General features: G+C 36.4%; 1 protein-coding gene across 1 annotated transcript; it reads right to left on the bottom strand.

Annotated features, from left to right (window-relative positions):
- Positions 1-577: 577 nt before the first annotated feature.
- Positions 578-14,516, bottom strand: LOC117320559 (circularly permutated Ras protein 1-like; the record flags this gene model as incomplete). The annotated part of the gene is made up of 13 exons (XM_033875123.1): positions 14,311-14,516; positions 13,718-13,903; positions 12,639-12,821; positions 12,022-12,175; positions 10,847-11,222; positions 6,975-7,207; positions 6,264-6,348; positions 5,264-5,467; positions 3,814-4,006; positions 2,839-3,084; positions 1,865-1,981; positions 995-1,090; positions 578-669 (listed from the first exon to the last, which is right to left on the bottom strand). Coding segments are annotated over exons 1-13 (2,279 nt in total), but the record flags the coding sequence as incomplete, so codon positions are not given.
- Between the last annotated feature and the right edge of the window lie 964 nt (positions 14,517-15,480).

Genomic DNA, 15,480 nt, shown 5'->3' with positions numbered 1-15,480 from the left:
TAAAATCTTCAAGTGTATATTATTAACAATAGATATGTATATATAATACCACAGAAATGATGATGGAAGACAATTTTATGTCTCATGCCCTGAACTCACGCTCTACTACACACATAACCGCCTATCCTATCCTATATACTTGCAGCTACATGTATATATGTATGCCTCTGAAATATTCACTCAGGAAGAAGGACCATCACCAACATAGGGATATAGCTTAACCAGACAACCCCCATCCCATCCACAACATAGGGATATATCGTAACCAGACAGTCCCCATCCCATCCATAACATAGGGATATAGCGTAACCAAACAATTTCCATCCCAGCAACAACATAGGGACTTAGCGTAACAGGACAATCCCCATCCCATCCACAACATAGGGATAAAGATTAACCAGACAATCCCCATCCCATCCACAACACAGATATATATCGTAACCGGACAATCCCCATCCCATCCACAACACAGATGAAGCGTAACCAGACAACAGAGGACACTCTAATGTAAAACGAGTTTCAAAACTTCAGCAGCAATATTATAGAATATGTTGTGATGAATGATAAGACAACTCACAATTTATGTCTTGCTTCTGCCACTTTTCCCTTGGAAGCTAAATCAGCCGTTTTCTGTGCCGTAGCCAGCCCCACCACGGCAATATTCATCTCCTGTTAGTGGAATGAAATTGTAATCCTGCTAATATTTCAATGATTAGGACAAAACACTCCCGTTTAACTAACTTGTATTACAAATGTTGTTTTTCTTTTCATATAATATCTGCCACTAAATATTATGTATTGCAGTCCACACTAAGTGATACGCTCTACCTAAACTTTAACACTAATTTTTTAAACTAGGGTATGTAGCTTATTCAATGATATATATGGTAAACTTTTACACTAGGGAAGCTGCTTATTTGAGGAAAAATTATAGTACAGTTATAATATAATAGAGATGTTCGTCCTTACAAGTGAAGACCCTGTTACAACTCACCTCCTCCATCTTAGCTCGGTCGTTTGTGACTTTCATGGATTTACTGATGATCCTCAACATTTTGCGTCCATCTTTCAATGTAAAACTCACACGAACCTAAAATTAAGCTACATTGTGAAACAAGACCATTCAGCAAATAGCCGTCCCCTATTGGCATTAATCCGAGTGATAGGTTTAAGATGAAGCATCTTTTACTTAGGGATAACTGAAGAATAGACGGAAGGATGGACGGATATAACGGAAAAGTATAGTCTCCCAAGTTCCCAGTATGAGGGACTAATACGACAGAATAGATTAATCTTAAATGATACAAATAAGATTTCTCTGAACAAACCCCTTTACTAAATAATTTCAAAACATTTCCACTGCGAGCTGAGCCCCTTTTAAGTACAGAAAGTAATTAGTAATCAGTCATCAAAACCAAGCAAACATTTGAGAAAGAATTTGAATGCCTCTATGGCTTTTCACCGATACGCATGCACTCACATTTTATTTACTGGTGTCACAGTTAGAGTAAACACATACTTATTCCCTCAATATACATACTGATACTCTCAATACATAGATTGGCTACCTCTGACAATACTCATACTAATTCCCTCTGACAGCACACATGATAATTCCAACAATAGATATGGAAAGTGTATAGCCATAGGGAAATTATTACATACAATTGGTTCGTTATGAAGAATTCAGACTGATAGTTTTTTTTTTTATAACTATGAGGAAGACAGATCAGTTCCGTGCATCGCCATATCGTTTGATTTCAAGGTGATCGGTTAGGGGATGTTACATTGTACACAAGAATCTAAATCAAAACTGTTATAGTTAATATCTATAATTTAGTTTTAAAACCAAAGAAAAAATTACCTGAAAAGGGAGACAATCCACTTCCAAATCCTTGTCGGTATTTTTCCGTTTGAAAAAGAATGTAACATCTGTGTCTCTGGTGGCATTACCTACTTCCTTAATAATACGACTGCTGCCCTGTAAATAAGTAAAAAGTGTTTATTTTACTCTCGTACAGTATGTCCCCCAAACGACCCCTTAAGTCGTAAATGAAGACGTTGATATAGCAATAGTGTTTGAAATGTCATACTACACCTACTTTGCATGTTCCAATTTTCATCAAAATTGGCCTCGGGCCAATATGACCGACCTTGGCCTAAAAACAGGGCTAATGTGAAATTGGCTGATTAATAACCCTTTATACTAATTTTGTATTTAAATCGAACAATATTTAACTTTTGACCAATCAGAAGCATTAGTGTGGTTGCTTTGACAACGAAACCAATGCGGCTGTAGTCTATTCACAGGCCGCTAATACTCCTAATGCATATTTCTAAACATGAACACCGCAGTTCCGTGCGCACCGCCGGTCCTAAACGAACACTCATGCAATGTTGAATTCCACCCTCTGATTGTCAAGAAAAATTGACGGAAACCTTGATGCAAATTTCGACCATTTTGTTTAAATGTTAAACTGATATTACGAAAATCGATCGTTGTCACATGGTGTACATGTACATACATACCGAATTTTATCAAAATCGGACGATGGCTAAATTTCGAACAATCAGAGGCGATCATTTTGCTTTTCCAACATAAAATGACGCCATTGTTTACATTTACATTTCAAAGAAGAAAATGTGGGGGGACTTAATATTAAGAAGAAAGAGATCAAAAGCAATCTGTGTGAGAGTTTGATGGACATAATTATAATGAATGTTCTGCTTATAACCAATCACCCACCGTTGTGATGACAAAGTTATCTCATTTAATTAAAATCCATGCATTGAATTATGTTTTGCAAACATTGGATCTTTCTGAATATATTCACTGACCTTTGGAAAGTCGTTGTCATCGATCTCAAGTTCAGGATGAAGATGGAATTCCATACATACAGATGTTGCCACGATGAAGTTTTGGGAAATCAGACGTAACTGTCTCATAATCTCAAGAGGGTCAAGGACATCAACGTTTCCACCAGAAATATTGGCGCAGGGAGACACATTCTCAAGTCCGACAGGTTCCCCGTCAACAGCAATGATCGAAACAACTATTCCATGTTCTTTAGTGTAGTTACCAGCCTACAAGACGACATCAGTACATCCCTTTATATATATATACATATATATCAATGCGATTTTGCTATCAACGGTGTTCGATATAAAAATCTCATTTTCTTTTTCAAAGGAATATTCGATTTTGAACACCCTTGGCTAGCAATTTGATTATGTTCGAAGGTAAGTTTGAGGAAGGGGTCTCCTTGTAGTAGCTGGTGAATACCTCATTGAAAAACATAGAGAAGGGATGTATCATGCCTTCGGCGCGTTAGGAATAAACTGGATTACCAAAAGAAAAAACCATGACATCCCAGACCGGTGTGTTTCTCATCTTCTTAAGGAACGCAAACTGCCTTTGGAAGGAAGCGTCGAACAATGCCATTCGGATCTTCACCCGAAGTATGTAGGCCAGTGCTTGAATTGTCTGAGCTAATGCGCCCCCTTTCTAGCGAAGGTGACAGCAATTGGTATCACCTTATTTATATAACAATGAGACCTATCAAAATATTACAATAATATTTCGAAGATATTATTTTGTCATGAATCGGGTAATCTGTTTAATCTATTATTTCTTTAGTCCAGAATTCATTGAAAAATCTTACAATACTGAGTTCTCTGATTGTACAGTGACTAAATTGACATTAAGTTTTCGTCGGTGTTCGTTTGTATTTAAAGTGTTTATTTCACCACACTTGAAAATACTAACAAACGTGTGATTTTCTACTTTGAAAAACATTATTTAATATATCTTACCTTGGTGTAAAAACCCTTACAACTGGAGTCAGGGCTGTTCATTTTACCGACGCCACTGTTTGGGGCACCATCAGTACACAGGATAACCTCTGAACCTTTGGTTCCGGTGACCATGCCGATAGCTGTTGCTAGCGCTGGTCCGAGGGCTGTTTTATGCTTTGTACGCATGCTATTGATTTTCTCTATAAGGTCACTGCATCGTAAAAAAGGTCATCACAATCATTCCTTCTATAGCACATACAAACTACTTCCTTTAATATCACATACAAACTACTTCCTTTAATATCACATACAAACTACTTCCTTTAATATCACATACAAACTACTTCCTTTAATATCACATACAAACTACTTCCTTTAATATCACATACAAACTACTTACTTTAATATCACATACAGTTATCTTTCTTTTATATCATAAATATCTGTATTTCCATTTGTTTATACACCCAAAGAAATTTTTATATAGTAGCATTTTGACTTCTTTACAGTTTTTAGACTTAATATTTACCTAACAAATTATAGCGAATCATAAATTGGCGGGACATGTGCATGTATGAAAGTAAACGGGAAATTCCCAAAAGTAATAACTTTGTCCTTTTTCTATTCAAACTAGTCCCACAATGCAACAGGCGAGTTATCAGTCAACACAAAATGGCGGAACGTCGAAAGCGTGGGCCTGACAAAACGCAGACAGATTCTGCTGAAAAGCAACGTAAAAGGAACTGGAATCGGCAAAACCCCAGGATTTCCTTAGGAAAAGAATTGATTCGTTGGAAAGAGGTGAAAAAGGAATAGACTCGAATTTCGATTTCGCCGGACGTCTATTGGATTGCTTGCTAGCTTTTTCCGTCTCCCTCGAACATTGTCAACTTCACCGATCTGAATTTTATCGATTTTTTGTTGTATGTATATTGCTTTATCTTCAAATTAAGTATTCGGTTGTAAGTTTATTTATATTGATCAGTTATTACGAGAATAGTTTGCTAATATGTTTAATGAAGGCACTATTAGACACGTATACTTATATTCGATATGTAGCATACGATGCTATGGCCTAGTTATCAGCTCCGTGACAAATCACGGGATAAGAATAAATTCGAGTTATTTTCATACACTGATGTCTTATGGATTCCTCCGGTCAAGCGTCCAGTCCCATTTTCATTTAGTGTAAAAAGAACATGAATAAGCATCTTGGATTGCCATTAATACATGTGTGCAACTAGAATTTAGGATATTTGGGAGTGAGCGGCTTTATGACTAATTGACTTGAAATAAATTGCTTAACATTGTAAATTGAAGTCCTGAATTTGGCTCAATGTTACATTCAAGTCCGTATAATGGATATTTGATATAGTGAAATAAATCATCTGGTATCACACTATTTATCCTAAAGTTCATTTATCTCATACGAACTTTCCCGCATTTTTGGAATGTGTGAGGAACTTACTCGTAACTTTCTCCAAGGGTACGGATGTCCATTTGCTGGGCATATTGTTGACCACTACGTTTAAGCTTGCTAAATGAGTGTGTGATGTGCCTATCGACTTGGAACGGTTCCTGACTTCCATCCCCTATGATGGTCACATCTCCGTCGAATTGTATCAGGATTACTCGCCTGTCAGGATTTTCCAGTTTCAGCCGCTCAAGTTGTCTGGTAGATCATTTCAATATTATTAGTATGCATAAAACAATATTTCAAAATACCAAAGAAGGACATGGTAAAAAGTGTATAATATCGCAGATAAACGCAACTGAATTCATAATAATCAGAATCCATTTTATAACGGCGGTTCAAAATGTTTCAAGGGAATGTTACAGAAGTAAACCCTCTAGTTGGAAAGTGTGCATCAGGATTTCTCTAGTTTGGAAGTGTTAATGATAACATTCTCTGGTTAGGAAGTGTCCCTGAGGATAGCATCTAGTTGGTAAGTGTGCATGGGTATATTCTCTAGTTTGGAAGTATGCAGGGGGCATTATCTATTTTGGAAGTGTACATAAGGACATTCGCAAATTGGAAAGTGTCCATGAGGATCTAGTTGGAAATTCATTGCAAACAAACACAGCTTCTTATTTATCTGTTAATAAGCCCCTGTCCACAAATAAGCCCTTTCTCCGTTTTGCCGCATTTATCAAAGAGCAATGAAATAACATTAGCATAAGATTTGTAAATAATAAGCCTGCCCCGATCTTTGACACTATTACACAAGACAAGGCAGCTAAGCGTCTTTTAAGATCAACAAGGTGTCAACATTTCTTCACATTCTATTTGCAAAGAAATGATTGCCCTGTCAGCTTTATTTGAAGCTTTTAATTTCAAGATAGATCACATTTAACCAGTGTATTTTTGGTCATTAGCACACCCCATTTTCCAAGAAAAACAAAAGAAAACATGTTATAATATGCTCCTTTTCTAATGGGAAATTCATTGGTAGACTTGCATTCCATACCTTTTTAACGCCTCCTGAATTGCAGCAAGCCTTGTTACATGAGTGTCAAAGTTGGATGACTGGGTTCTGGCTTTCTTCCATGCAACTACGGAAAACAGGTACATTTATTATAATAAATTAACATTTTTTTTTTAAATTCTAATTAATTCCTTGACTCATCCTAATAATATTGATATAAATGTTGCATTCAAGAATCACACAACACCAAAATATATGATATATTATTTACAATCAAAGGTATATATTAATTGTTAAATTCAATGGCTTAACTTCTGATAAAATTTCATTGTGGTTTAATGATGAATTAGAAAAGAAGGTATATGGATTGGACATGCTGACAATACAGTGCCTTTCACGAAATTCTTTTAAAGTTACTGCATTTATCATCAAATAAGTACCTCCTCTACTTAGAAAATAAAAAGTGTATCAAAGTTAAGGGAGGGCTCATTTTTTAACCATATTTTAAACTTATGATTATACAAAGGGCATACTGTGGGAAGGTTGTTTTTGTGGGTTTTATGGGTATAGGGAATTTGTCGGTAGTGGTTTTTTTTTGTGGGTAGGGGTTATTTGTGGGAAGAGTGTTTTTGTTGGTAGGTTTTTTTTGTGGGTAGTTTTTTTTGTGTGGTTATTTGTGGATATTGGATATTTGTCAGTAGGGTTTATTGTGGGTAGGGAGTTATTTGTGGTTAGTTTACTGTTAGAACTTACTTTGTAGTTCCGGAAGTTTAGTGGTATTACTCATGGATCCACTAATATCAATACAATAGATGGTGTAGCCTTTTCCCGTATGAAGTTTCTCCTTTTCTCCTGCTACTCCTGTCTGCTGCCCCGCCTCGGGGTCGGAAGGGGCCGGTGGGGACATAGTGTAGTCTATTACAGACTCGGTAGGAACCTCCTCTTTCTTGGTGTTTGGTATTATATTTTCTTTTTGGCAAAATTCACTGTGAAATGATTTTGTGAATTTGTGATTACCTAAAGCTTTATTTAAACCCAATTTTGAATGCATAATCACATACATGTAGCCCATCGGATCAAAAACTTATGACCCGATTTAATATTTCACAGATTTACAGGCAAACGGAAAGAATGTTATTCTTAGGAGTCATTTTCATACGGTCAATCTTAAAGTTCATTTGAAGCATGATGAGCTTCTAGAACCACAAACTTTTCGAATAATTGCATTGGATGCCCTTGAGTATCGGAGATGACGTGAAGACAGTGAATGTGATTGTAACTCCGGCAGTATCGAAATTTGATACCTGGGAACTACGAGAGCTGAATGATATGTTGTGAGCCTTATATTGAAGGATTTGAATTTTTCCGGACATATGTATTATTTTCAACATAATCCTCTTCAGTATTATATACTTTTGCCCGCGGTGTTTAAGGGCCTCAATGCCACTCTTATAGAAGTCTTTTTCTTGGATGTTCGGAAAATCATCCACTGCATACAAAAATGTATATGACGTCATCATCGGACTGAAAATGGGAGCCTAATATAGCTTATTCAGAATTTGGAAATAGATGAAAGTCTGTTGGAGCGAAATCAGATGAATAAGGCGGATGCTTAATCAATCTAAAGCCGCAATCGTGAATGGCAGCCATAGCAATGGCAAACTCGAGAAAAGGAGCATTGTCCTGATAGAATAACACACTTTAGTTAGCTTTACTCGACGCTTAAACTTAATATTTCCCCGTAACTGCCTTAGAAATGAAGCAAAGTATGTGCCATTTTGGATATAATCTATCAGCAGAATACCATCTGCATCCCAGAAAACCGAGGCCATACCATTTCCAGCTGATGGAACAGTCTTTGCCTTTTTTGGCGAGGGAGAGCCAGTGTGCTTGCATTGTTTTGATTGTTGTTTGGCCTCTGAGGTAAAATGATGGACCCATGTTTCATCCGAGACAAATCACTGAAGAAAGTTGGCAGGAACTTCCTCAAAAAGGTTAAGATTAGCGCGCGATATTGTCCGCCTGTTGTGCTTCTGATCAATTGTCAGATCCCTTGGCACCAACTGGGCCAAAAGCTTTCCCATTGCAAGATCCTCAGTCAGATTGGAATGTACTCCTTCCTATGAAATGCCACCTCTACTGGCTATACATGTATATTTGTCTGTGACTCGTCTGTACGTCATAACAATATCAGGAACTTTATTGCCTTTTCTTTAGTTTACAGCATTGACAGACCTTCCAGGATGGGGGTCATCCTCAAGGCCACGCTTAAATTCCGCCATTCACCTTTTCACTGTAGCAAATGTAGGGGCACCATTCCCTAGTGTTGCTGCCATATATTGATTGAATAGATATTTTATCTACCGCGCGCCACGGGATATGTAGCTAGCTACTGGTATTCATAGCCGCAATGAAAATTAAACAAGAGCTGTTGGAGAACAGCATAGCTCGTCTCGCAAATGTTTGTCAATACATAATTAAAATATATTAATTGGAATGGTTTCGCAAATTGCATTAATAATATTTATATTGTTTACTTGATCAGATTATGTTTTGTGAATTCATGCTGTTGCTAAATGAATATATTAAATACAAATGTAATTGCTTTTGGACATATTTCTTCAATTTTTTGACAAAATATTATCCTAATGACAGTTTTCTCCCTTGAAAAATGTGGACCAGTATAAATTGTCTTTTGTGAGCATTTCAACATTGTTTTATTTTCAGTTTCACCCCAAGAAGGGATAGTGTAATTCCATAGGGACTCTTTTACCTAATATCAGCACCCTAGTACATCATAAAGTGACGTGTTAATAGCTTTCAACATTTGCACAAAATTTTTTAAAATGTGTTTATTCCCCCAAAACAATCTTTCAGTTTAACTCCGTCAAGGGATAGTTTAACCCCCCACATGTATTACTATATCTTTCAACACTCACAACATAAACTTAACACAAAGTCCAAAGATTTAAAAGCAAAAACAAAAAAAACACAGATTTAAAAAGAAAAAATCAATTTTTTTTTAAAGTTTTACTCCAGGAAGGGATTGTCTTACTCCATAGGGACTCTATTGCCAATTATCAGCACCCTAGTACAATTATAAAGTGATGTATTAATACCTTTCAACACTTGCACCAAAAACTTAACGCAGAAATATTCTAAGTCCAAAAATTTGAAAATTCTGGTTTTTTCCCAAAATAATCTTTCGGTTTTACTCTAACAGGGGATAGTCTAACCCCCAGAGGGACTCTATTGCCAATTATCAGGACCCTAGTACAATTATAAAGTGATGTATTAATACCTTTCAACACTTGCACCAAAAACTTAACGCAGAAATATTCTAAGTCCAAAAATTTGAAAATTCTGGTTTTTTCCCAAAAAAATCTTTCAGTTTTACTCTGGCAGGGGATAGTCTAACCCCAGAGGGAATCTATTGCCAATTATCAGCACCCTAGTACAATTATAAAGTGATGTATTAATACCTTTCAACACTTGCACCAAAAACTTAACGCAAAAGTTTTCTAAGTCCAAAAATTTTCAAAAATCTGTTTTTTCCAAAAAATCTTTTAGTTTAACTCCGGCAGGGGATAGTTTGACCCCCACAGGGACCATATTACCATAAATTACTTTGCCTTTCAACACTTGCACCAAAAATTTAACATTTGGAAAACCAACGCCGACGCCGACGCCGGCGCCGGAGTGACGACATAAGCTCTCACTCTTCTTCGAAGAGACGAGCTAAAAAATCTATTCAATTCATATATTTACATAACCTTGATTTAAAAAATTTATATCGAGAAAACGAGAAATTTTATTAAAAAGACAAATTTGTCATGTATACGACGAAACGCCAAATTATGAGAACAGCCGGGAGATCCCGCCTATGCACCATGCCATTGTTTTAATGTCGTTCCGCATTTTCCGGTCTTTTTTGTTTAATTTTGTATGAAACAAAAAGAAAGAAGTATTAAAGTAAAAATAATATTAAATACAATCATTCAATTCAAATCATATATATTTTCGTACCAACGTTATCGATCCAAGGGAAGCTACTCTTCCTGTTTTACTGTCAATGGCGTATTAATATGACCCGATCAATCAGGTGATTTGCACGAGAGACAATGTTTTCATACGGTTTTCATAGTGTATTCATGGTCATATGTTTGTTGTTCTCACTTGGTATGTTCATATCAGCAAACCACATTAGGAATGTAAATATATCATTATGGATATCCTAAGGTGTTCAACTTTTTGTATGCAAATATTAGATCACTTCTCTTTCACCGATATTGTCCATTTTGCAAAAGCCGATTGTCTTGTTTGCTTTAGAGTGCTATCTCTTCGATATAACTAACCAAATGAGACCAGTCCATGGGTACACGGCCATTTATAGTCAGAGAATAGATGAACATCCTTGAGTACCCCCTTCAGAACGAGGCTCACAACATATCGATCGGCCCTCGTATTTCCGACGGAAAGAACCGTGAAAAACAACCCTCTGAAATTTAACAACTATGCAGTACCGGTTTATGAAATTTTCTTAAAGCATTATCTATATAAAATAACAAATATAATTTTGGGGACAAATCTACTATATACATGTAGTTATTGACTAAACTAATTACCAATTCCATTTGATGTTTTCGTCATCTTGTACCGTGTTTGAGATTGAGGAGAGGACGGCATGACAGTCACATTTTACAGGGTCCCCTGTGGCCGTAGCCAGCGGATCATCCAGAGTCTTTAGGGAAACAAGAACCACATTACTGGTGGCTTTCTCGCACTTCTTGGATTCCTTCGGGGCAAAATGACCAGGGGAGTCTGGTAGTGGTCGACATTTCAAACAAGACTTTAAGGCTAACCTCTTCTGTTCAGGTTTAGACCCAACTTTAAAGCCAAGACAAAGGTTCATTTGATAAGATAGTTTTGGGTCGTACAGCCTATCAGCATTATTAGATGTAGCTGCGTGTTGCCTAAGACGCTTTAACCGTCGCTGTGTATCTGTAAAGTTAAATATTTAACTGTTATTAACAGTAAACCACGGTATGTTAGTGAACTTCTGGCATTCACAGTATAGACATGAGAATTAAATGCATCAATGTCGATACCTAAGCGTGAGCATGTTTTAGAAATGATGTTGAGACATATTACAATTGTCCTTGTCATTGTCCTTCCCTAATTATTATCCATAAACCAATTATTTTCTTCCAAATAATAGTTGTTCCTTATAATGTTACAGCCATGTACTTGACCTAATTTTGTGCTTTCTATAATGTTAGTGCTTCCCTTGACCAAACTTGATTCCCTAAGTGTACATGCATATTAGGTTTCAGTCCTTGACCTAATTCTGTGCCTTAGTTATATGTCAATACTACAAATGTATCTACAGAACTTTACCTAAAAGACTTCGACTTCTGTGACAAACATTCGAACAAACTTGGTATCTCTACAGCCCAATTATGATATATATAAAGACTCAATATCAGCCCTCTGGATCTCTTGGTTGTTGAAAAAGGGATACTTTCAAGATTTTTGCTGATTTTAGCCATCACCTTATATGAGAGTCGATGTTATTCATTTGAAGAAAATTTGTAGGCGTTCACCCCCATATCAGGATTCTAAGCCTCTAGGTTATTGAGACTAAATTGTTTAAAGGGTAAAAAATTATGCTGGACGGATGCCGAACAGTCGATCGAAAATGCAAAACGGCATAAGCTTGTAAGCTTACGTGTCCTTCGGGAAGGTGAACTATCAAGGGTACAGATCTTGATCTAATTCCCTAATCACATGCCATACATACTGGATTCCCGATGTCTTTCTCTTAGGCCAGGAATTGTGACATTTTTTCTGTAGGAGTCCTCGATAGTTGGGTCATAACAATCAACAAATTTATTGGTGATATATCGCAGAATGACGGCTGACTTTCCAACTGCTCCACTCCCTAGGATGACCACCTGATATGTAATATTGTAACGTGTGAGAAACCAGACTAAACATCTACTGGATTACTAGAGTATATGATTTTGATATTTTTTGGTTGAAACCCAGGAGTTCGATACAACACTTACTTTCATTCTTTCTTTCACCGAGACGGGTTGCAGATTTTGCTTGAAAAACGTCCCCCAGGTTGGCCAGAAAGTTACCTTCGTCCCTTGTTTAAGGATATATACGTACGACCCATTTGATGCACCTCATCGTTTTTAACGAATCCTTGTGTTTAAATTAGAGTCAAGTGAAGAAAGCTGTAGTGTCCTTCCGTAGATTACACGCCAATGTTTCCTTTTTAGCCCTAGATTTAACCTGTATATGCACATGTCAGCTTGTCGATATAAGTATTAAATTCCTTACCGATAATAGCAATTAAAATATAAATTGCTGTTGAATCAAATGAACCGGTATATAACGAACCATTCATACCTTGTATGAGGGCTGCAATCTGGGAACTTCTTTCACCAGTACTTCAAAAACCTGTCTGATATTTGTCCCATCTTTAGCGGAAGTTTCTATGAAAGGAATCCTTAGTTTCTGAGCCAATACTTTGCCTTCGTCATGGGAGACATTTCGTGTTGCATCCAGATCAAGTTTGTTGCCACACAAAACCTGATTACAAATACAAACAATGTGTATTAAATTATGATGATTAACAAAAGATGTTTTTCTTCTCTGAACAGTTGTCTGCTACATTGATAAGTTGTATTTATGAAATATGGCTTCACTTTTCTTAATTAATTTTTGTAATTTTGGTAGATATTAAAAGAGAGAGTTAATAAACTTTAACTATCAAACACCAAGGGTAGCAGTATGTCTGTCATCTGATGATGGTGTTTTTAAAGGGAGCTGTGAATGAAAAAAAAAATTATGGTGTAAATAAAGCGACCGAATACGATATATTATAAATACATCAATAATCAATTAAAATAAGATGATTGAATAAAAAGATATGTTTTACCATTTTCTTCACGAACTGACTAAATACATTCAAGTTCATGTTTATTACACGTCTTACCAGACATCCAGTCAAGTAACCAAAAACTGGATTTAGAAACAAAATGACCGTACAGAGAATAAATGCTGTTACCAGACTCTATATGTAAATGTAAATATCATGTACAGGATGTATTTTTGTTGTTTCTTGGGAAAATAGCTAGAAAATCATATCAATACGGTCAATAGTTGACTGAGCCGTAGTGCTTAGTAAACGTAGCTATGTAACAGCTGATTTTAATCAGATTGGACCAGTGTGGGCCATCTAAGTGCATAAGCATTCAAATGAGTATAATGAAGTGTCTTTCCTGACAATGACCTGTTTTAATTTTTTTGAAAATTTTGGATTAAGATAAAAGATTAAACAATTGCTTCATACCTTTCTTATCAGTCAATAGTAAAAACAATTCCCCCTCTGTATTGGGACCTACATGTTAGGAAAATAGTTTTGACTGTTGACAAATTGGCAGGAAATAGCTGTATATATTATCAATTGATGAAATTTGGCTCACCGCTGGAACATGGTTACCTCCCTTGATTTCCAGTAACATGTCATAGATCGCCTCCGCCTCCTCAAAGCTTGACCGGTCAGTTATACAATACACCAGGAGAAAAGCATCCCCAGTACGTGTGTACTGATCCCTAACCACAGAATATTCCTCTTGACCGGCCGTGTCCAGGATGTCCAGCAGGCATGACTGACCAACACAGCATGAATATTAATAAAACAAATTCTCCTTTTGAATCAATTGAAGACATTAAGATAATTCATTTAACTATAAATGTGCATGCATTGATATTTATTAATTATTTCCAAAGGCAGATTAATTCAATACAGGAAATGTTTAATTCATATTCGACATTACATGTACAGGTGTTAGTGTTTCTGCTGAACAGATATGGGTGTACTTACTACGAGGTATGGACGACTCATACTCTGATAAACATGGCATGAATTTCAATGGCCTCGGGTCTAAATTAAACCTAGTTCGCATTGACCCCACCCTTCTAATAAGGAAAATTGAGTCCAATTTGTTTAACCTATTTTTCCGCTTGGCAAGCTCGGATTTATTTCTCCCGAAAAATGTAGGTTTATATAACTTACATCGCCTTTGGGCTGTGATGTTGATGGTACAAGTTCTTTCTCATCTTCCTCAGTGACCATCTCCACATCTTCCTCACCTCCCCCACCAATGTACACGAAACTTCCAAACTGCATTACTTCCTTAAATTATTGCAGCTAATTGTGTCTAATGTTGAACATGGGGTAGAAAGAAGAAATTGCAAATTTTAAATATTTCAGTGTTTAAATGTGACATACCAAAGGCATTAGACTACAAGCGCTCTACTTTACCTTATTTAGATATTTCAAAAAATTGTGACAATAAAACTTCCTTAAACGATAAAAGGCAATTTTCGAGGCAACCTGCCCCTTTATCAAGACACAAGTAAATTGCAAACGATCACATGTAGACATAGAAAATGGAACAGTTACACATGTCTAGTAGATAAACAACGAAAACTATCGTTATGAATGTGATAATGATCCCTTCGGGCGATAACTACTCAAGTTGAATAGTTCTGCTTATGGAAATTATGTTTGGTTTTCTATAATTTTTTATGAAAACGACCAAATAACTGTGGTGTCCGTGAACTGTGAACTTGGATTATACCTAGCTGGGCTTATCTATAGGGTTTTTATTGAATTAACCTGTACCTGCAGTGCTACAACCATGGCTACTCACAACAAGACAGGCAGATTTGGAGGAAGACCTTCTACGAGGCAGAGTGTTGCAATAGACGAAAATATCAGGGCTGATACAGCAGATTAAGGAAACGTTAAATAACATGACAAGGAAAGAAGACAGCACTATCAACAGGACTGGTGTAACAAAAACAATTCAGAAGATCGTCAGTAATATTGTGAAGGCTATGAGAGGAAAGACCTGGAGAGGGGTATAGAACAAAATATATCAGAAAGAAAATCAAGAATGATTCAATATCTTGTCTCTGTTAATGTCTGTAATCACAGACTACAAAAATCTCTACAGGTCAAACAGAGGGGAATAAAAGGAGGGTTAAAGCGACAAAATACTGAGAGACGGAAAAATGAAAAGAAGCTAACGTCTCGTCCTACTGTAGAAATGACTGACACAAGAATGGATATGAAAGGGAACCTACAATAAACAGTATAGTAAATAACGTGGAAGATGATAATTAGAGTGACATACATGTAATAAAGGACTTTTGTGATGAGGTCACAAGGTCACCAACA

This window comes from Pecten maximus, unplaced genomic scaffold (genome assembly GCF_902652985.1).
Source record: "Pecten maximus unplaced genomic scaffold, xPecMax1.1, whole genome shotgun sequence".
Lineage (NCBI taxonomy): Eukaryota > Metazoa > Mollusca > Bivalvia > Pectinida > Pectinidae > Pecten > Pecten maximus.
Note: the sequence above shows the minus strand (reverse complement) of the source record. Positions and strands in the feature narration are given on the sequence as shown.